The sequence below is a fragment of the Clytia hemisphaerica genome, unplaced genomic scaffold, assembly GCF_902728285.1.
Source record: "Clytia hemisphaerica strain Z4C2 unplaced genomic scaffold, Clytia hemisphaerica genome assembly, whole genome shotgun sequence".
Lineage (NCBI taxonomy): Eukaryota > Metazoa > Cnidaria > Hydrozoa > Leptothecata > Clytiidae > Clytia > Clytia hemisphaerica.
In genome coordinates this window covers 186,090-206,664 of record NW_027103281.1, presented here as the reverse complement: position 1 = coordinate 206,664, position 20,575 = coordinate 186,090, and the positions used below count along the sequence as shown (strand labels likewise).

General features: G+C 35.9%; 5 protein-coding genes across 5 annotated transcripts; 2 read left to right on the top strand and 3 right to left on the bottom strand.

The window, feature by feature from the left end:
• Window positions 1-3,621: 3,621 nt before the first annotated feature.
• On the bottom strand, window positions 3,622-4,539 carry LOC136802819 (uncharacterized). The gene is made up of 2 exons (XM_067059587.1): window positions 4,451-4,539; window positions 3,622-4,312 (listed from the first exon to the last, which is right to left on the bottom strand). The coding sequence occupies exons 1-2, from the start codon at window positions 4,482-4,484 to the stop codon at window positions 3,825-3,827; spliced, it is 522 nt and encodes a 173-aa protein (XP_066915688.1). The 5' UTR covers window positions 4,485-4,539; the 3' UTR covers window positions 3,622-3,824.
• Window positions 4,540-5,555: 1,016 nt separating this feature from the next.
• LOC136802555 (uncharacterized) lies at window positions 5,556-7,918 on the bottom strand. Its single transcript, XM_067059296.1, has 4 exons — window positions 7,738-7,918; window positions 7,154-7,344; window positions 6,375-6,691; window positions 5,556-6,096 (listed from the first exon to the last, which is right to left on the bottom strand). Exons 1-4 carry the CDS (start codon window positions 7,916-7,918, stop codon window positions 5,556-5,558), a joined length of 1,230 nt encoding a protein of 409 aa, XP_066915397.1.
• Window positions 7,919-11,625: 3,707 nt separating this feature from the next.
• Window positions 11,626-12,524, top strand: LOC136802694 (uncharacterized). Its single transcript, XM_067059458.1, has 2 exons — window positions 11,626-11,702; window positions 11,862-12,524. Exons 1-2 carry the CDS (start codon window positions 11,669-11,671, stop codon window positions 12,347-12,349), a joined length of 522 nt encoding a protein of 173 aa, XP_066915559.1. The 5' UTR covers window positions 11,626-11,668; the 3' UTR covers window positions 12,350-12,524.
• Window positions 12,525-16,428: 3,904 nt separating this feature from the next.
• Window positions 16,429-17,441, bottom strand: LOC136802684 (uncharacterized). The gene is made up of 2 exons (XM_067059448.1): window positions 17,365-17,441; window positions 16,429-17,091 (listed from the first exon to the last, which is right to left on the bottom strand). The coding sequence occupies exons 1-2, from the start codon at window positions 17,396-17,398 to the stop codon at window positions 16,604-16,606; spliced, it is 522 nt and encodes a 173-aa protein (XP_066915549.1). The 5' UTR covers window positions 17,399-17,441; the 3' UTR covers window positions 16,429-16,603.
• A 1,444-nt stretch (window positions 17,442-18,885) lies between these two features.
• Window positions 18,886-19,940, top strand: LOC136802674 (uncharacterized). The gene is made up of 2 exons (XM_067059437.1): window positions 18,886-18,972; window positions 19,259-19,940. Exons 1-2 carry the CDS (start codon window positions 18,939-18,941, stop codon window positions 19,744-19,746), a joined length of 522 nt encoding a protein of 173 aa, XP_066915538.1. The 5' UTR covers window positions 18,886-18,938; the 3' UTR covers window positions 19,747-19,940.
• Window positions 19,941-20,575: the final 635 nt, after the last annotated feature.

Here is a 20,575-nt window from a genome sequence, read left to right as displayed (position 1 = left end):
TTGGGCTATCTCTTTAATTTAATCGAATATTTCAATTTGGGAGGGGTTCCAGGACTTTCAAAACTTCCATGCTATATTTTGAGCCTTAATTGGACTATTATTGAACTTTTGGATCCCCAGATCAAGTCTTAAGTCTAGCTTTAAAACTCAGAGTTAAAACTCTACACTTCGAACCTGCTTTAGAGGACTTACAAATCGATTTTGGTTTTACTACCCGGTGAATTTCCCTTTTTTCTCAAATATTAGGATCTTGGTTGTGGATGGACTTTTTTTCAACCATCGACCTGACTATCTAGCTACGACCCTATCTCAGTGACCTGGTTTGAATTATTCCCGTTGGGGATACTTTTTGGAACCTTGCAGTCCCTGTAAGGGTTGGAAAAATCAGAAAATCAAATCTCAGTCCCATAAAAGAGGGAATTTTTTTCCCTTAGCCCTTTAAGTGCCAATGTCGTATATATCAGACATGGGCTATGTAGGAGGGAGAAGCCCTCCTGTAATGCCTATTTTGAGTTAGTAATTGTCATTTTTAGTTTAACTCGTAGGAATTGGATTGTGCTTTATGTTTATTATAGCCAAACAATCGTATGAAAAAATCACCACGTCAATCATAAACATAAACATTAAGAGCCCAGGTTAAGGGAGGGCATCTGAAAATTTACCAAAATTCCGCCACCGAAAATTCCTTTAAAATTCAAGATTTTTGTCAAAAAATCTGCGAATTTTGAATATTTCCAATTTCGCAATTCCGCAAAACTTTTTGCCAAATTTCGTTTTTCCGAACTAAAGTTGTTTAATTTTCGCCAAATTCCGCCAATCTGCCCGAAAAAAAGAACGGTTCCGCTCATCCGCCAACCATGAAAACCCCGGTTAACATTTGCTTTTGCTTTCGTTTTCAATCAATTATAGCACACATTCACCCATCCCTTTAGAGTGTGATGTGCGTAGAATGAAAGAGTGTGTTATGTTCACCAATACAACCCCTTCTCACAGACCCGGTAGGATTGGGTAGGTAGGTAGCTAGTGGGAGGTAAAAATAACGGACTAAAACTCGATGGTGATTGGCATTCCCATTTTTTTCATGACTGGGAATTGAATTCTTTTGTTTTCAAATCATAAAATTATGTGTGGATGGGAAAAATAGCATGATATGACAAAAATTTGAGTATTATTTTCCACCAGGGACGATATTTTGGCCAATTTTTCCAGTTGGAAGGGTTCCCAGTGGGTCTGTGAGAAGGGGGTGTGCAAACAACAGTCAAGTTCTATAAACAAACAAACAAATAGTTGAGTATTAGACTATGCTCCTTAAGATGTCGAAACCAAAGCTAAAGTCAAGCAAGACTGAAATTTCAAAATTATATGAAAAAATAATATTTTCAAAATATCATAAGGGGCTTAAACCAAGATTTTTTGAAACAAAAAGCAATTTCCATTTTTTACATTATTATAAGCGTTTAAATCAGATAGATATAGAAGAGAAAATAAGAAAAATCTGAAGCTTTGAAGATATCTCGTATCATCTTTAAAACTGATTCTTAAGTAAAAAGTAATTATATTTCCATGCACGATTTGTAATCCATTTTTTCATTATTTTTCAACATTATTTTTAATAAGTTTATCAAAACAGGATAAACTCTCAAAAAATTAATTTTTTTTCAGTTTCCAGCTGCTTCAAGGCAGAAAAAGACAGTGTCGCTGTAGACCGTTCTCTTGATATCCAATCAAAAAGATTGCCACCTATAATGAATAGAATCTTCCCCAAAAAGATCTCGATAAAACCTACTAAAGTTCTCCCCTCCCTATCGAGTAAAAAAATAAATAAGAATTTTCCAACGTGGAATACACGTTTGTTTTATAAGAACATCCAATATAGTTTGGAAGCCTTTGGATGTTCTTAATTTTTCAAGTTTTAACCTAAAAATGTTCTTAACATATTCTTATTTTCACCATATTGTGGGTATTTTTCTATAAATCTGTTGTTTTAAAGCCCACAAAGCCTCAACTTGTTCTTAAGATTGATACTATCGAAGCCTTGTGTTCTTATATAGTTTAGTCTTAAAAAAACGTGTATGAACAAAGATAAAATAGAAAAATGAAAATAAAGTCTACATAAAGAAAAAATAGGCTTGTTTTTCCTGACAAAATAAAACTGAATACAGCAGAAAGAAATAGAGTGATCTCACCAAGGGAACTTTATTTACGTAATGTTTTTTCAGTATATTTTGCCTCCCCATGAACGTTGCTTTTGAATTATTCACCGAAAAGATAGATTTCATTTTTCATTTTTCTCATTTTGATGTTATTTCACAGGTATATATAATACAGCGATTTGCACATAATTTGAATTCCTTATCATTTCAAAACTATAGTTTTTCAAAATAAGTCTGATAAGGAAAGGGAGTTCTTGGAAGCAAGTGCTGAAATAAAAATAATGTCGAATTTATGTTTTGAACAAAAGTCTAAATGGAAGAAAACAAGCGATACTTTTATGAGGACCCCCCAGCGGGCAACTATGCAATCTATGGTGGACTGAAAATGACCTCTCTAAAAATACATCAATTGTAAAGACTGAAAATGACCTCTCTTACAAAAAACGTCAATTGTAACGTAATACATGTTTTTTTATAAGTAAGTGTCTGCCCCTACATCAGGCTCGCATTATGCTTAGCATTCTATTGTTCTCAAACAATAGAGCCATTGTTTAGGTACCAAAAACTGAGCCTGCATATGCTTATAAACGTTATGCTTATAAAAGAAAAAACATGTACAATCACTCACTCGAATAGATGTCTGGTTGTCTGTTAAACGAAAGTAAAACCGATACCTGGGTTGTTTGTAAACGAAACGAAACGGATCGAACATTACACACACACAATGACACATTAAGCAAAGAACCCTAGCCTGATGATAATAATCTGAGTAATTCTATGAAATTCATTAAGTCTCTAGCGCCTCGCCACACGGCTATAAGTGTCAACACACTGTACAGAGCCCCTAAGCTAGTGGCAATCTCAGTTATCTTGGTAATCTGGGTAATTCCGCCTTTGCGCCCAATTCATTACGCCTCCTTAGTGTCACACCTAAAACAAAAACAATATCATCACATTGTGTATCACCCACAGAGCCCCTAAGTCAATGGTAATCTCAGTAATCTTGGTAATCTGGGTAATTACGCTTAACTTTTTTTTCTCGAACAAGGTTAAGATAGGAGACATTAGAGCCAACGTTGTTTGAACTCTAACAGACAACTTTTGTGAGGTTTAGGGCATTGACTTCCAAGTCCGAAGTACTAGACTTCTGGATTGGAAATGAAGTCACATATTTCCCATCAAGAACGCCCGCGCGTGGTTTTTACACAAACGTCGGATTGAAATTAAAATCTATCGCTATTCTTCAAAAAATGCAGTTCTCAAAAACAAAAGAACCGCTAGATACAATCTGTTGTCATAATTGCGGCACGTTCTAAGCGCGTTCTGGATGGAAAATAAGTGGTTTCACTTTTTCTTGCCTGGGAGAGGTAAGAGATTTTACTCTAGCCTTTCGGGCTTTAAACTTAATGATTTAGGGTATTTACTAGTAGAGTGATTATTTATGACAAAATGATATGAGGCAACGGAGTTCATTGGTGCAGCAGATTTTATTGCATGCCAAATAGTTGTTTCGAAATTTATTAATGACAATAAATAAAAACGTAATTAGATAATAATTACAAGTTAAAAAAGTGTTTTTCGCTTTTACGACATGTTCTCTGATTTAATTTGATCATGTGCTGGAAGTGTTCTTCAATCAAAAGTTTGGTAAGATGTCAACGAGTTGATAACTTAGTGTTTTGGTGGGGATTCTGGTTCGGTCTTGTATTTTCCTTGGTACAAACAGGCGTTCCATTTCTCGTTGAATTGTAGTCCTCTTGGGCAAGCGATACATCCGACAGTTTGTCCGTGGAAGCAAGCGACGTATTGGTGGGGGTTGTGATCATCTTCAATGTTTCCGCTGAAGTGTGGTCCACGGGCTGGGCATTTGTCTGGGCATTCGAAGGTGGTTGCTGGTTCCCATGGTTGTGTGGTGACACATTCATCTTTTCGGTTGTACAAACATTGGTTGCATGGTTCGCTGAATTCTAAAGACAATGGCCAGCAGGCTTGACAGTAAGCTAATCCGTTGGAGCATTGGAGGAAGTAGTGTGGGTTGTATCGGCTGTAGTAGTAGTATTCGTAGTTTCCGTCAGCTCTTCCTTTGCAGAGGGAGTCTGGGCATGGGACGGCTGGTGGTGTGGTACCAGTTTGGGTTCCAACCTCAAGGGCGGCGGCAACTGAAAATAAAGTAAAAATCCATTTCGAATATGAAATCTTTGTAAACAATTATTTTCTTCAGAATAAAAACTTTAAACTTCAACCGATAATAGAGAAAAACAAAAAGAAAAACTTAAATGAAAGAAAAGTTCACTTACCAGCCAAGAAAGCAGCTAAAATGAGGACCTTCATTTTTCAATTTTTTTAAGTTGTCTTAGACTTTTCGATCTTAGATGGTTTGATCAATCCAACGATGGTTATTTATACCGTAAAGATTTAATGAGTAGTTATGAAACCAGTTAATAGCTAATTACCTGAGATGCCATAATTTCCCGTTAAGTGGCACCTGTCAAAACCGTAACACCGTTTTCTTTAATTAGCTTGTTTATGATTTTGTATCAATTATGTCCGTTGATTATCTGTGATGCTTCCTCATAGCTAGATTTGTTATTTATGTTTCTTCCATTTTAACCCTATTATTATCAGGCTTTTTCGGATTTTGTATTCTTAAGGGGGGTGTTTTCCACCAGCTTTGCATAACTTTTGATCTAGAAGAGGTATGGACTTGAAATTTGGCACAAATGTTCTCTACCATAAAAGGAGTTCATAGAAAAAAATTTAGGTTGATGACGTCATCATAAAGGTGATGACGTTATCACAAAGTTTCACAATTATCGCTGACCAATGAAAAAGTACTATTCAATGAAATAGCAATTAAATTTGAACGAATGGAGATTTTTCAATTCTGTTTTGAATTTCTAAAGGCCAAAAAGAATATCTTTAACATATTTGCCGCTTTTAAATATACTAATTAAATCGAGGTTTAAAATCCATGCAGAAAATGAGTAAATTTGGTTGAAAAAATTGCGATTTTTAGCGGTTAAATTTGCTATTGCAAAAATTAGTCTTTTTTCTACTAATGCTATAACGTTCATTTTTACACCAGTGGTAGGTTATCAAACTTCAAGGCAAATAGAAAAGTCCTTTGGAAGATTGAGACCCGAAAAACTCCTTGGAGTACTTTTCTGTGAAACATCAAATCTCGATGTTTTTAATAAAAACGGGGGTTATGTTATCTTTTTTGAACAAAGATTGTCTTGCATGGGAATATATAAAGCATATTGGATTCAGGCTTCATGGATCATCAGGAGAGAAGTGTACGACGTTTCGGGGCCTAACTCTCTATGCTTGTTTCCGCACACCAGCCCCCCTCGCTGATGTGAGGTCCATTCCACCTGGATCTGCTGGTCAGTTTGTTTCTAATCAAGTTCCATTCAAAGTGTCGTCATTTCTCTTGAGCCATACCCAATGGCTTGCTTTCTCGACAGTCTCTTCAATCTTTCTCATCACCTTTCTCATCTCTGCTTGTTTGATTCCGATGAAGTGGGGGAGGTCTCTAAGTCTATTTCCAATAAACCCGCGACATCCAACTTCGATTGGGAAGTGTTTTGCAACCCAACCATTTTCTTCGCATTCTGTCAAAAGGTTCGCATATCGTTCATCTTTTCTGATCTGCGCCGCGTCAATGTTGTCCTCGTGAGGAACCGTCAGCTCGATCAAGTAGACGATTGTTCTTTCTTCTGACCATATCACAATGTCTGGTTTTAATGCTGTTGGAATAGGGAAGAAGCGTTCACGTCCTGGTAAGCCTACATCAATCTGCCATTTGCCTCTCCAAGTTGCATCATCCATCAGTTTCTGCGGTTTCTTTATGAAGTCCTTCTGGTTTGACCTGATGAATGCGATGGTCGACTTGATTGCTGGTTTCCGTGGTCTCTCTCCTTGATTGATCTTGCCCATCTGCCTGGAAAAGACATCAAATAAGATCTTCATTATGTCGCCAGGTATAGTGTTCGAGTGCAAGGGGGCAATTTGAGAGGACGTGTTTAAGGGTTCCAGCTCTCCCGCAACGACAATTATCGTCATTCCCAACTTTCCATCTTACGAAATTCCTCGGGGATTGCAACACGCCATAGGTCGATCGGAGGAGGAAGCTAGCACGGGATGTACTCCATTGCCATATTTCCTGCCATCCCAGTTTTCTCTCTACGACGAGCTCTTGCCATTTCAGCATTTCAGTACCTTTTATTCATGTTACTAAAGGGTTTAAAGGGGTTGCTTCCAAGCCCTGCTCGGCCACATTGTACTGGTCCGACTATATCCCGATGCTTAAGCGAGGAGATTATATCATCTACCTCATCCTCTGCCTTCCACTTCCTGCCTGTTCTTACAGTTGGGGGATCAGTTCTAATCTCTGAATCGTTGGATTCTCTGAGCATAAGGACTGTTCTAACTTTTCCAGTTTTATAAACTTCAGTGATTGCAGTAAAAGGCATTCGTAGTGATCCCTCTTTCCGATACAGAGCCGGACTGTTGATTCCTTTTGGTAGACCAAGCCACTTTCGAATAAACACGCTACATTTTTGCTCCATTATCTCCACTCTGCTCAGCGGTACTTCGTATATTAGGAGAGGTCAAGCCACTCTTGGATACAAACCAAATTGTATGCACCAGATCTTATAATTCCCGGGTAGCTGTGAACTATAGGTGGCTTTCAAGTCCTCTTCCAACTGCTCCTGAATTTCAACTCCTCTACTCTTATGACTGAGCGTTCCTTCATACCACCTCCCAAGGCTTTTGACAGGCTGCTCCTTGACTGTCGGCATTTTCTCGCCAGAGCCACTTCAAACTTTATTTGTATCTGGTGACCTTTAGCAAATATCAAGCTTCTAGATTTGATTGAACTTCATCCTTGACCATGTTATCAAGGTGTCAAGACGTGCGAGCACTGACTGCATAACTTCTCGTTTTCTTGTTAGGAGTGTGATGTCGTCCATGAATGTCTTTTTTGGTTCTCTTACCTCCGCAACTTCCTCAGTAAAATTGGCTGATCTCAGAAGCATTTCCATGACAGCAATGAACCAAATTACCGAAATTGTGGAACCAGCTGCTATACCAATTTCCAGTCGATGCCATTCCGTAGTGAATGTTTCTGTGCTGAAACGCATTTTGAACGTACCATAATATCGTTTCATTATTTCCTTGATTTCAGCTGGAATGTGGAAGAAATCCATCGCTTTCACTAATACCGAGTTTATGTATCGGAAGATATCGGCGGCGACGGTAAGTGAAATGATACAAAACAAAGTCGATAGTTGATGTACGGCTCTATATCACCTTTGCTCACCTAAACAGACGACGGTATTTTGGTGTTTTTAACCGTCGTCGAGCAGAGTGGACGGTGATTTTGGAGACATGTCAACTTTGCTTGATACCGTCCCCCTCATTTTATCTCGAATAAATAAACTCGCTAATATCTTGTGTAGGACGGATCCATACGCATTTGCCAAGTCTAGCCAGATAACATTAAAATCATTCCTTTTCACTTTAACGTCCTGTATCGCTTCGCAGATGGTTGAAACATGTTCTATAAAACCTGGTATACCTGGTATGCCAGCTTTTTGCACGCTTTGGTTGATGTATCCATTATTTTGAAGGAGATCTACCGTTCTCTTCGCAAGAACTCCCACGTAAATATTACCGTCCACGTTAAGCAACGATATAGGTCTGAATTGTCCAATTTGCTCTGAATTCTCCTCTTTAGGGAGATAAATACCATCTGCCATGCACCAGTTTTCTTCCAGCGTCCCCTTCCGCCATAAGTCTCTCAAGACACCATATAGTTTACACCACAGTGTTTCGCAGTATTTGTAGACCTTTTAAGAAACGCCATCATTCCCAGGTTCACTTTTAGCTCTAGCTTTGTGTACGAATTGGTCAATTTCCCTTCTCGATGTCACTTAACTCAAACTTCCTTCCTGGTCTGCTTGCCTCAGTGAATATTTTCTTAGACGAAAACAGCCTGTTATAGCTGAAAAGGCATTATATTGAATCAAAGCTTCAAGCTTCTGCACAAAGGTAGCATTCCTCTGGGCGGTCATATATACAATATCACCGTAGTCAAGATGAGGCCTAATGAAGGATTTATAAATGGTTATAGTAGAGATCTCCTAGGCACATGATTGCGAAGTCGGGTTTCTTTTTCCGAAAGTAACGCCGTTTTTTCCAATTAAGAACAAAGAGTTCAAGATCGTATCAAAACTATGTGCATATGAACGCCGGTTTTAGAAAAATTCAATATTTTCACTATTTTAAGACCATGTTTAGACGTTACGATTTCCCTTACGAATCGAGAGTGTTCATATTGGTTTCGGAACGTTTTGGAGCACTAAACGGAGCAGTTCCGTCCAGATGAAAATAGTGGAGTGAAAACGTTCTGATCTGTTTTGCTTTATAATATAACGTCTTCTTTTTTGACATTTCGAATTTTTACGTTAATGCGTCTGGGGATTAAAACATTTCTTCAATGCCAAAACAACCCCTGACTAACTATAGCTTTACTACCATTTTGCCTTATTAGTGTGGCAGACAAAGATATGAAATCAGTTTGAGTGCAGGCTTTAATATTTTAAATTACCGGCATTGCTTCACAACCTCGTCCCTGTACCCTAGGCTCTATTTACGTTATTGAAGGACACCAGAGAATTATTTGGCGCTATTAGTAAGCATAAAAAAGCCCATTATACGCAGGGAGCGAGGAAGCAGTTATTATATGTCACTGTTTGGCCTGAATCACTTAAAGAGAAGTGAAAATATCTTATGGCTTTCGCTTAAGTGGAAAGAGCTTAAGCAAAAATAAGGTTTAAGCATTTCAAATGAGGGAAATAAAGATTAGAATATTCCCCACTCGACTTTTATAACCACGATAACGATTTTTTGATTGATAAGTGCACTTAGTCATTTTTCCCTTTATTTCAAACCAATTCTTGGAAATTATGTTCAATTCTCAGAAGTCACTTGGTCTCTTGGTTTCTAGTCAATACACTTTTTATACTTTAGAAAGGTTCAGCCAAGAAAAATTCTTTGAAAACTTTAAAAGGATGCTACGGTTAGCTTCATAAAAATGGAAGAATTCATTTGTCGCTTTTTAGTGAAAAGAGCTTTACGTATTTCCAATGAAGAAAAATATAGGATTGAATTTTCCAAACTCCACATACCTAGCCACAATAAATACTTTATGAATTTATCCCAAATTTACCAGGTTTTGACGCTTTTTAACTTTTGATGCCAAGTCTACAAACTTTTTTATACCATATAGCTCTTAGGAATTAGGATTAGGGGGGATTGGATTTACTTGTTCACTTGGTTTCTAGTTAATGCACTTTGTTTAATCATTTAGAATAGTTCTAGACCGGAGATCTGTCCTGTATTTTTATAAACTGATGTATACAGGCTGCGATGCAGGTTTCTGCCTGAAAAGATTCACAGTGGGAAGTTCTAATTTAGCTTACTAAAATTAAAAAAACTTAAACAAGCAACATGCTGAATGGACCTACCTGATGATGAAAGTTAGTTAGCAATGCGAAAAGAAAAATGAAAAAAATCAGTCAGAAAATATAGCATTTAGCGAAAATACACAACACAATAGATTCATCATTGATTGTTGATGGGGGAAGAGAGAAGGGATGTAGGGAAAAAATAAATAGGAAGTTCTGGTCGCAAAAATCAGTTTTATTGACAATTAAATCATGCTTGATGGTGAGCATTGTTATCAATAATGTTTTTGTGTGAAAATCATAGAAATACAAGGAAAAAATCCAATGAAAATCTGCAAAAACGGCGATTTCCGGCAACCGGAAAATTTTTTTTCTCAAAAATCGAACTCGGTCATTTTTTGAGCATTGCGAATACGCATCTTTCTGCAAAAAATCAGAAAAAACTAAAAATGAAAATTCGAGAAAAAGTCAAAAAACCGGTTTTTCCGGCATATTTCCGGCATTTTCGGCAAGAAAAAAATGTTTTTCGAAAATCGGGCTCCATCACATTTTAGGTATTGTCATATTGCATCAGTATGCAAAATTTCATAAAAATATATAAAGTACAGCTCGAGAAATTCAAGAAATACTGTCTTTCCGGCGAAAATAGGTTGTTCCGGAGACTTTTAAAATAGTTCCGGCTTCAAAAATCAATTTTATTGAAAATTGAAACATGCTTGATGGTGGGCATTGCTATTGATAATGTTTTTGAATGAAAAAAACAACCAATTATATGGAAAAGTCCAATGAAAATCTAGAAAAACGGCGATTTCAAGCATATTTCAGGCATTTTCCGCCGGAAAAAATTTTTTCTTAAAAATCGGACTCGGCCATGTTTTGGGCATAGTTAATACGCATCTTTGAGCAAAAAATCAGAAAAAACTAATGATAAAATCTCGAGTAAATGCCAAAAAACCAGTTTTTCCGGCATATTTCCGGCATTTTCGGCCGGAAATGAATTTTTTCGAAAATCGGGCTCCGTCACAATTTAGGTATTGACATTTTGCATCAGTGTGCAAAATTTCATGAAAAAATATAAAGTACAGCTCAAGAAATTCAAGAAATACCGTTTTTCCGGCGAAAATCGGCTGTTCCGGCGATTTTTAGAAAGTTCCGGCTTCAAAAATCAATTTTATCGAAAATTGAAACATGCTTGATGGTGGGCATTGCCTCTTAATAATTTTTTCAATGAAAAAAACAACCAATTATATGGGAAAAGTCCAATGAAAATCAGAAAAAACGGCGATTTCCGGCATATTTCCGGCATTTTCAGCCGGAAAAAATTTTTTCTCAAAAATCGGACTAGACCATGTTTTGGGCATTGTTAATACGCATCTTTGAGCAAAAAATCAGAAAAAACTAATAATGAAATCTCGAGAAAATGCCGAAAAACCAGTTTTTCCGGCATATTTCCGCCATTTTCGGCCGGAAAATTTTTTTTTTCGAAAATCGGGCTCCGTCACATTTTGGGCATTGCTATTTTGCATCATTGTGCAAAAAATTAGAAAAAACTAATGAGCCGATGAGGTCCAAAAAGTTTGCGTTTTATCTAAGAAAGTATGACCAGTGAAATAATAACATAATTTGATTGGCTGGGTTTTCAACCGTCGTTTGGAGCTGGAAAATTCAAACTCTTAGTTCAAGAAGAAACAATGGCATGGATCTCTACGCTAGGAAAGTTCCGCCTTTTAAAAATTATATTGCATTTAATAGAAATGCTATAATTAGTTTAATTAAAACGGAAGAACTTTAATTAGTAGGGAAATCAAGAAATTTCTTATAACCACCCCACATTAATTACAGACCAACAATGCATTTAAAAGAAAAATACAAACAATGCACTTTCTTTACAGCACGGGAAATAAGCGATAAGAAGGAATGTCACATGTAACAAAATATTGTATAACAAACCAATCAAAAGGGGTATATAAGGTGTGATTTTCGTGGAAAGAAATCATTCAAACTTGCAGGATCAAGAATTGAAACACAGGATCAATCATCATGAAGATCATCATTTTCACCGCTTTCTTGGCTGGTAAGTAATCTTCACTGATTTCTCAACAATTTCATAACTCTCATAATTTCTTAAAATAGCTGAATCGTTTTTTATCTCTTAGGTTTATCTTTTTTCGTTCGTTGGTTTAAATTAATTTCAATTACCATTAGAATAAACATTTTCTTTCATTTTTTTTAGTTGCCGCCGCCCTTGAGGTTGGAACCCAAACTGGTACCACACCACCAGCTGTCCCATGCCCAGACTCCCTCTGCAAAGGAAGAGCTGACGGAAACTACGAATACTACTACTACAGCCGATACAACCCACACTACTTCCTCCAATGCTCCAACGGATTAGCTTACTGTCAAGCCTGCTGGCCATTGTCTTTGGAATTCAGTGAACCATGCAACCAATGTTTGTACAACCGAAAAGACGAATGTGTCACCACACAACCATGGGAACCAGCAACCACCTTCGAATGCCCAGACAAATGCCCAGCCCGTGGACCACACTTCAGCGGAAACATCGAAGACGATCACAACCCCCACCAATACGTCGCTTGCTTCCACGGACAAACTGTCGGATGCATCGCCTGCCCAAAAGGATTACAATTCAACGAGAAATGGAACGCCTGTTTGTACCAAGGAAAATACAAGACCGAACCAGAATCCCCACCAAAACACTAAATTATTCCTCCCGCCACTAAAAATGAAAACCTCAAATTTTAACACCTATTCTCTTTATTTTGCTTAATTTTGCAACCCACCTCTTACAAGTCTTTCTTAGCTTGTAATATTTTTGATATGATTGTACATATTAATAATATTTTTTTATAAATCTTATCTTTAATTTAAAACAATAATAAATTCAGTTTCACCTCAAACATGATATTTTTACCCTTTTTTACCCAATTTTCCCATACTTTTACTTCCAGTGTTAAAATGATTTTTTTTTTCATTTTATGCATCTAATGTTTTACCGTCATGAAAAATATGAGCAATCTGATTGGCTAAAAATGCGTGAATAAATGATGTATTTTATATTGTACCGTACAAATACAAGACTGCGTTCAATAAAGGGGTCTGCTGAGCGAGGGATCATATTTTGTATTTACTTTTGTATCTTATCCCAAAATTTATTCTCAGGAATTTTTTTTCTTATCGTTTCTTTTTCCCTTTCAAACCAAAGAGAATAATTTGATAATTTGATATAATATAATTAGTATATGTAATCACATGATAACGAGTGCAATTCGAATATAATTACACGAGTGATTTTTTTGTTATTAATTTTCCGAGTCCGAAAGGACGAGGAAAATTCGAAACAAAAAAATCACGAGTGCAATTTTCGAATTGTACGAGTTATTATGTGATTACGAGCTAATCGCACAATGGCTTTCACTACTTTTTCCCAGTTAGGAAAGTAAATTACAGAAATTACACTGAGAGTTTTATATTATTCCCTCCCCTTTGTCTTTCTTTTATTGTTGTTTATTGATTTTCTTTCTCACAAAATAAATTTCGAATGCAATTAAAACGTTCGATGCAAAAAAAATGTAAGAAAAAACATTAAAATCAATTTTGTAAATAATGGCGCCTCATTGAAGAGTGTGATTAACGATTAATTGCTCTCTACAGGATGCAATTAACGATTAATTGCTCTCTTTGAAGGCGCGCAAAACAAGAAAAAATAACTCATCGTGCGATTATAATAAAAATTGATAATTTGGTATCGTTCCATTTATGTTAGCTATTCTGCACCGGCCGCAAAGAGTATCGTAAGTAATATTGTATATATTAGTGCGGAGAAAGGGATTTTATCGATCATTGTATCAAGAATATATCACTGAGGGATTTTTTTTTGAAATTTGCTGAAAGTTTGAATTATGTTCGCAGCTACGAAGAAAAAGATCATAAAAGTACCTTTATTAGTATATTGGTTTGCGAATCGCACTGAACTTATTCTATTAAGATTATGTACCTAATTTGCAGAAGGCTACTTCACTAACGTCTACTTCACACCAAAGCTAACGACGACCTCGATAATATAAACAATTCACAACTCCATCCACAAACAGCACTAAAATTTTGGATAAATTATGATAGAATTATCTTTTTTTTCATGAAATGTGGAAATTATTTCTGGATGGTTTTGTCATGCTACCTGCTGACGTCATCAAATTTGAATTAAATTAAACCTCAAAAATAGGGTCCTATCTAAATTTTTTGCTCAAATTTGGGGTTTAGGGTCATCTTTTTTTCACGTGTATTATGCAGACTCAAAATTTACCCCTTTGACTTGACCATAAATTCTAAGGATTGAATAATGATTTTGGCTTAAAATTAAAAAGTTATTGATCTTTGCTGTGGGGGAGGGGAAATTGTCCAGGAGCAATTGTCCTAGTGGACTTTTTCTTTCGATTGTTTTTCACGCTAGCTATTTTAAGCTAAAGTCCGTAAAAGACTGATTTTTTGTTTGTCTCACCCTCACCTTACGGCTTGAAGAAGAATTCTCTGAAATTTTTGTTTCAATTCTTGCCATCTTCCAGGGATTACCAATACCAATATTTCAATCCAGACAGATGTTCAAAGAATAATTATGCAAATCGCCTTTGATTATCTATATCTATCACTGATCAAATTTCAAGGTCATACCACTTGACAATCTTGAGATTTTAAGGGAAGATACATGAAGGGTTAATCTTTATCCTTATGGTTTGTCATTTTTCATACGTCCACTTTGACGAAAACAAAAGCTAACCCAATTTTCCTACAGTAAAGCGGAGTGGTTAGATTGACGAACAATTCCATGTGGTTGAGTAGCCATGACTGACATGTCAAGACATCAGCCCTTCAAACCTGGATTTCGTGGTTTGGAGCCCCGCTCCATCCTAAGTCCGTTCAGATCTTTATAGCTGATCTGACAGGCGCAGACAGAAATTTCTTTTAAAAAGCTTGTCCAATTAAATACCGAAAAATTGAACAAATTTCAGTCAATTTAACTTTCTCGGAGGTATGTTTTCGGAAACAATAGTTTTGATGTTGACCGACTTCACTAAAGCTGCAATAAAAGTGATTGATAAAAAAGCAAAAAAAAACGCAAAATCTTTAAATTTGAATTAGACTAGAAAGCGTCTGTCTTTCCTTGGACACAGGAACACGGGATAGTGCTTAGAAAAAGTTCTTATAAAAAATAGAAATTTCCGTGGGAGAGTGGTCCAGTTGTATTCAGTGAACATACATAGACATAGAGCCCGTTGCAAGCTTAAGCTGCAGCGAAATACAACGAGGTGGTTTACTATTCTAAATTTGAATAAGAAGATAAATCAGAAAGTAGTTGCTTTGCGCCTTAAACTTGAAATATGAATTAGATGATTGAATTACTGAGCCGGTCAAAAAATCATATCGAAAGTATTTCCAAATCATTAGTTAAGTGAATTCCTGTCTGAATTTTGAGTAATCTTTCCCTTACTGATTTAGCCTGAGCAAAAGTTAAACGGACTTTGAAAGTTTATAATTCTTAATTAATAAACAAGAAGTCTTTTACAGGGCGCGAGAAATGTATCTCAAAATCATTATTCAAAAAAATGTTATTGTATTATGGCAGGAAAATGGCTAGAATCTCTTGCAAAGCTTTTTGCCACCCATTGGCCAACGATGTAAAAATAATAGATAACCAACTACCTCTAGAAGGCACTTCTCCCAAGAGAACAACCATTGTTTTCCTATTGAAATGAGCACTCCTTTAAATAGCTCTGTGTGTAGTGCGTGTTATGCTTTTAGCTAGATTTTGACACACTTTTTGACATCCACTGAATTGATAGAAAATTTGAATTGTTATTTTCTGCAAATTTTGGAATTTTTTTCAAAAGAAAGGTACCAATTTTTAGACAAATTGACTACGGATCGGCCTGATACCATTTAATCTTCATCTGGATAAATAAACTCTCATAAAATGCTGTTATCTGAAAAATATATGTGTGATTTGAAGTGCGATATCTCACGAATGAATAGTGCATGAAGGTTGCCTGGTACAAAATAAACAGATGAATATTTATAGAACAATAATATCTAATCAAAAAATTCCTTCTGTCAGGCTGCCTATAGGAAAATACACTTTTTCTAACCCAAATTTTGGAAAAATATACATCACGTGATCGATTCTGTCCAATAGAAGGTTGCAAATGAAGCAAGTTTTTATTTAATTGCACTTTTTACGATGCAAAATGTCATTAATATTTTTACGACCATAACACGGATGTTTTTTGAGAATCAAGGCAAGTTGGTTATCTATTATTTTTACATCGTTGCATTGGCCCATGTTTCCGAAATGATTTTTCCCAAATACCAAAATACAGGACAAAAAAGAGAGCGATACCGTGTCACAAAGTCGCTAAACCGTTATACTTAAATGGGATAAACTTTCGCGGGGATTAAATTTCGCGCTTGGGCCTATCCGCGAAATTCAAAAATTTCGCAGGGACTTAATTTCGCGGGTGGCACTATTGGGTGTCAATATTTTCACGATTTTGTGACTTTCACTGTCAAATCATGCATGTTGGTTGTTGACACATTATTTGCGCCTCTTTGATACAAGTAACCATTCAAAAAGTATTTATTTGAGTTTTGTTTAGAAATATTTCGCGGATTTTGGCTGATGACAACCAAATCGGCGAAATCTGTGAAATTTGATCCCCGCAAAAGTTTATCCCATTAAAGTAGAATTCCTTACATAAAGAGATAATAAAAAATGCTAACTTTAATAGTTGAGGTGAAACTGAATTTATTAATTTAAGTTTATAAAATATTATTAATATGTACAATCATATTAAAATATTACAAGCTACGAAAAACTTTTAAGGTAAGATTGCAAAATAGGCAAAAGAAAGAAGAGGTGTGTTAAAAGTTAAGGTTTTCATTTTTAGTGGCGGGAAGAATAATTTAGTGTTTTGGTGGGGATTCTGGTTCGGTCTTGTATTTTCCTTGGTACAAACAGGCGTTCCATTTCTCGTTGAATTGTAATCCTCTTGGGCAAGCGATACATCCGACAGTTTGTCCGTGGAAACAAGCGACGTATTGGTGGGGGTTGTGATCATCTTCAATGTTTCCACTGAAGTGTGGTCCACGGGCTGGGCATTTGTCTGGGCATTCGAAGGTGGTTGCTGGTTCCCATGGTTGCGTGGTGACACATTCGTCTTTTCGGTTGTACAAACATTGGTTGCATGGTTCGCTGAATTCCAAGGACAATGGCCAGCAGGCTTGACAGTAAGCTAATCCATTGGAGCATTGGAGGAAGTAGTGTGGGTTGTATCGGCTGTAGTAGTAGTATTCGTAGTTTCCGTCAGCTCTTCCTTTGCAGAGGGAGTCTGGGCATGGGACAGCTGGTGGTGTTGTACCAGTTTGGGTTCCAACCTCAAGGGCGGCAGCAACTAAAAATAATAATGGAAAAAGTTCAAATTAATGCGGTAAATAGCCTAGTTTTAAAAATGTATAATAACATATTAAAAGTTCAGCCATTTGTAAGAAATGGTGACAAAAGTCAATGTCGATTTCTAAAAAAATCAAAAGTAGTCTTTTATTCTGCTTCAAAATTCATAAATATTGTTGAAAAAACAAATATTTGTGTCAATTTTTAGCAAAACTTTACTTGAACCATTTGAAAATCTGAAAGAATAGAACAAAGTAATTTGAAGATTACTTACCAGCCAAGATGGTGGCGAAAATGATGACCTTCATGATGATTGATCCTGTGTTTCAATTCTTGATCCTGCAAGTTTGAATGATTTGTTTCCACGAAAATTCCACCTTTTATACCAGAGTGTTCCCCTTGTGACATAACTTCCTGAAGTTCGGGTTTTATCTGTTATACAACATTGTTGTTACATATGAAATGGCTTCCTATTTTTTACTACATTTTTTTTATAAAAACAAACTATAAAAGAACATTAAGGCTTATATAGGCAAAATATTGAGAACACGTTTTCTAAGAGAATATTCTAAAAATGGTGAAAATAAGAACAGGTTCAGAACATTTTCAAGCTTAAAAATCAAATAGTTAAGAATATACGACTACAAAAGGCTACAAAAAGTATGGATGTTCTTATAAAAACACGCGTAGTTTGTCTGTCAGTTTGGTTCATATTTGTTGGTGATCTTAAAATTCGGATGGGCGGGTATAACAGATTTTTCATGTTTGTGCCCAAAACTTAGCATGGACTTTGGATAGATCTGCACAATACAAAAAATCAGAAAAAAATGATGGGCCCAATCCCGAAAAAAAGCTGGTAACAAACGGACGAACGAAGGAACGGACGGACGAACGAGACGAACAAAGGTTAAATTAAAGGACCTATTAAAGGTATGTCCAAAAAGAACTTTTCATCATTTAGTGGTAGCAACTCAGTCCATTTTTGTTACAGAGGTGCTATGAAGCCTACTTATTTCAGATGTACAACTATTTTTCACATATAATTATTGCATAAAAGTTTATAAGCCTAAGAAGGTTGCCCGTTGAAGTGAAAAAAAAAACAGCAAAAAAAAAGATTTTTTCAACTACCTTTCAGAGGCTGTAACTTTCGACGTAGACGGCCCGTTAGAACTGTTCGAGTAAAGTAATCTAGTCTATTAGTTTGGCTGAAATTTCCGAGATAGAAGAAAACACTCTACATTTTCGAAATTTGTCTGTTTTGAATAAATTAATTGACTTGTTGTAACCATTTCGTATAGACGAAACCATAATATCTTATTTGTAAAACCGATTCTAATAGATCAATTAAATTGAATAGTGATGCTATGATTAACTTAATTAAAACGGAAGCTTTTAATTAAGGAATGAAAAATCTGTTATACCCGCCCATCCGAATTAAATCACAAACAAATACAAACCAAACAAACAGACAAGCTACACGTATTTTTATAAGAACATCCATACTTTTTGAAGTAGTCGTATATTCTTAACTTATTGAGTTTTAAGCTTGAAAATGTTCTGAACCTGTTCTTATTTTCACCACTTTTAGAGTATTCTCTTAGGAAACGTGCTCTCAATATTTTGTCTATATAAGCCTTAATGTTCTTTTATAGTTTGTTTTTATAAAAAAAATGTAGTAAAAAATAGGAAGCGATTTCACATGTAACAACAATGTTGTATAACAAATAATACCCGAACTTCAGGAAGTTATGTCACAAGGGGAACACTCTGGTATAAAAGGTGGAATTTTCGTGGAAACAAATCATTCAAACTTGCAGGATCAAGAATTGAAACACAGGATCAATCATCATGAAGATCATCATTCTCACCGCTTTCTTGGCTGGTAAGTAATCTTCAAATTACTTTGTTCTATTCCTTCAGATTTGCCAATGCTTCAAGTAAAGTTTTTTTACAAATTGACACAAACACTTGTCAAATATTTCTTTAAACAATATTGATAAATTTTGAAGGAGAATAAAAGACTACTTTTGAATTTTTTGAGAAATTGACATCGACTTTTGTCACCATTTCTTAGAAATGGCTGGACCTTTAGTGCGTCATTATACATTTTTCTATACTAGGCTATTTATACATTATTAATTTAAACTTTTTCCATTATTTTTTTTAAGTTGCCGCCGCCCTTGAGGTTGGAACCCAAACTGGTACCACACCACCAGCTGTCCCATGCCCAGACTCCCTCTGCAAAGGAAGAGCTGACGGAAACTACGAATACTACTACTACAGCCGATACAACCCACACTACTTCCTCCAATGCTCCAACGGATTAGCTTACTGTCAAGCCTGCTGGCCATTGTCTTTGGAATTCAGCGAGCCATGCAACCAATGTTTGTACAACCGAAAAGACGAATGTGTCACCACGCAACCATGGGAACCAGCAACCACCTTCGAATGCCCAGACAAATGCCCAGCCCGTGGACCACACTTCAGCGGAAACATTGAAGACGATCACAACCCCCACCAATACGTCGCTTGTTTCCACGGACAAACTGTCGGATGTATCGCTTGCCCAAGAGGATTACAATTCAACGAGAAATGGAACGCCTGTTTGTACCAAGGAAAATACAAGACCGAACCAGAATCCCCACCAAAACACTAAATTATTATCCTCCGCCATTAAAAATGAAAACCTTATATTTTAACACCCATTCTCTTTCTTTTGCCTAACTTTGCAGCCTACCTCTTAAAAGTCTTTATTAGCTTGTAATATTTTTGATATGATTGTACATATTAATAATATTTTTTTATAAATCTTATCTTTAATTTAAAACAATAATTTCAGTTTCACATCAAGTTTAAAGTTAGCATTTTTGATTATCCCTTACAGTATATGGCCCCCAAAACGGAGACGGCCCCCAAAACGGAGGTTTTCATTAAAATGAAGATTCTGACTTGTAGATTTATCAGAATTAAACGATTTTTGTTTATTTTGAAAGAATGATGGTTATACTTAAAAATGAGCATGTTTTTGCTGGTTTGAGACGGTTTCAAAATAACATATTTGCGTCTAAAGGATATTTTAACACCAAAATTAGATAAAAATTGCATATAACTCACTCTAGCTCCTTGGATATTGAAAATAAGTTATGAAACCGGGGGGGTATAGGAAACTTTCTACACCTAATGCCGTTCAGAAAATGCAAATACATCTGTGACTTTAGAGGCTGGGTAAAAGATATAGCATCTTGAAGGTCAAGCAGTATTTTGGGGCCCTAAAATCAGCATTGACAAAACCGAAAATTCTAAATATGAGAAGAAGCAAAAAATCTTGGAATTCTATTCCTATCACCTTAAGTTAATAGTTTATAACAAAAAATTTACATTTTATATAAAAATTTTCGCTGAATCAGCAAAAAAACACGCAAAATTCTTATTTTTTTACAAAAATAGGAGAAAAATATCTTTAAAGCTTAATATTTTCAGTTTCA

Coding starts and splice junctions, on each gene's coding strand:
- LOC136802819 (XM_067059587.1), bottom strand. CDS start 4,484: ATGAAGGTCCTCATTTTAGCTGCTTTCTTGGCTG. Junction 4,313..4,450: donor TTTAGCTGCTTTCTTGGCTG/GTAAGTGAACTT, acceptor CTTTATTTTCAG/TTGCCGCCGCCCTTGAGGTT.
- LOC136802555 (XM_067059296.1), bottom strand. CDS start 7,918: ATGGCAGATGGTATTTATCTCCCTAAAGAGGAGAATTCAGAGCAAATT. Junction 6,692..7,153: donor TTACTGAGGAAGTTGCGGAG/GTAAGAGAACCA, acceptor TTTATTCGAAAG/TGGCTTGGTCTACCAAAAGG. Junction 6,097..6,374: donor TTTAGTAACATGAATAAAAG/GTACTGAAATGC, acceptor TGTCTTTTCCAG/GCAGATGGGCAAGATCAATC.
- LOC136802694 (XM_067059458.1), top strand. CDS start 11,669: ATGAAGATCATCATTTTCACCGCTTTCTTGGCTG. Junction 11,703..11,861: donor TTTCACCGCTTTCTTGGCTG/GTAAGTAATCTT, acceptor CATTTTTTTTAG/TTGCCGCCGCCCTTGAGGTT.
- LOC136802684 (XM_067059448.1), bottom strand. CDS start 17,398: ATGAAGGTCATCATTTTCGCCACCATCTTGGCTG. Junction 17,092..17,364: donor TTTCGCCACCATCTTGGCTG/GTAAGTAATCTT, acceptor TATTATTTTTAG/TTGCTGCCGCCCTTGAGGTT.
- LOC136802674 (XM_067059437.1), top strand. CDS start 18,939: ATGAAGATCATCATTCTCACCGCTTTCTTGGCTG. Junction 18,973..19,258: donor TCTCACCGCTTTCTTGGCTG/GTAAGTAATCTT, acceptor ATTTTTTTTAAG/TTGCCGCCGCCCTTGAGGTT.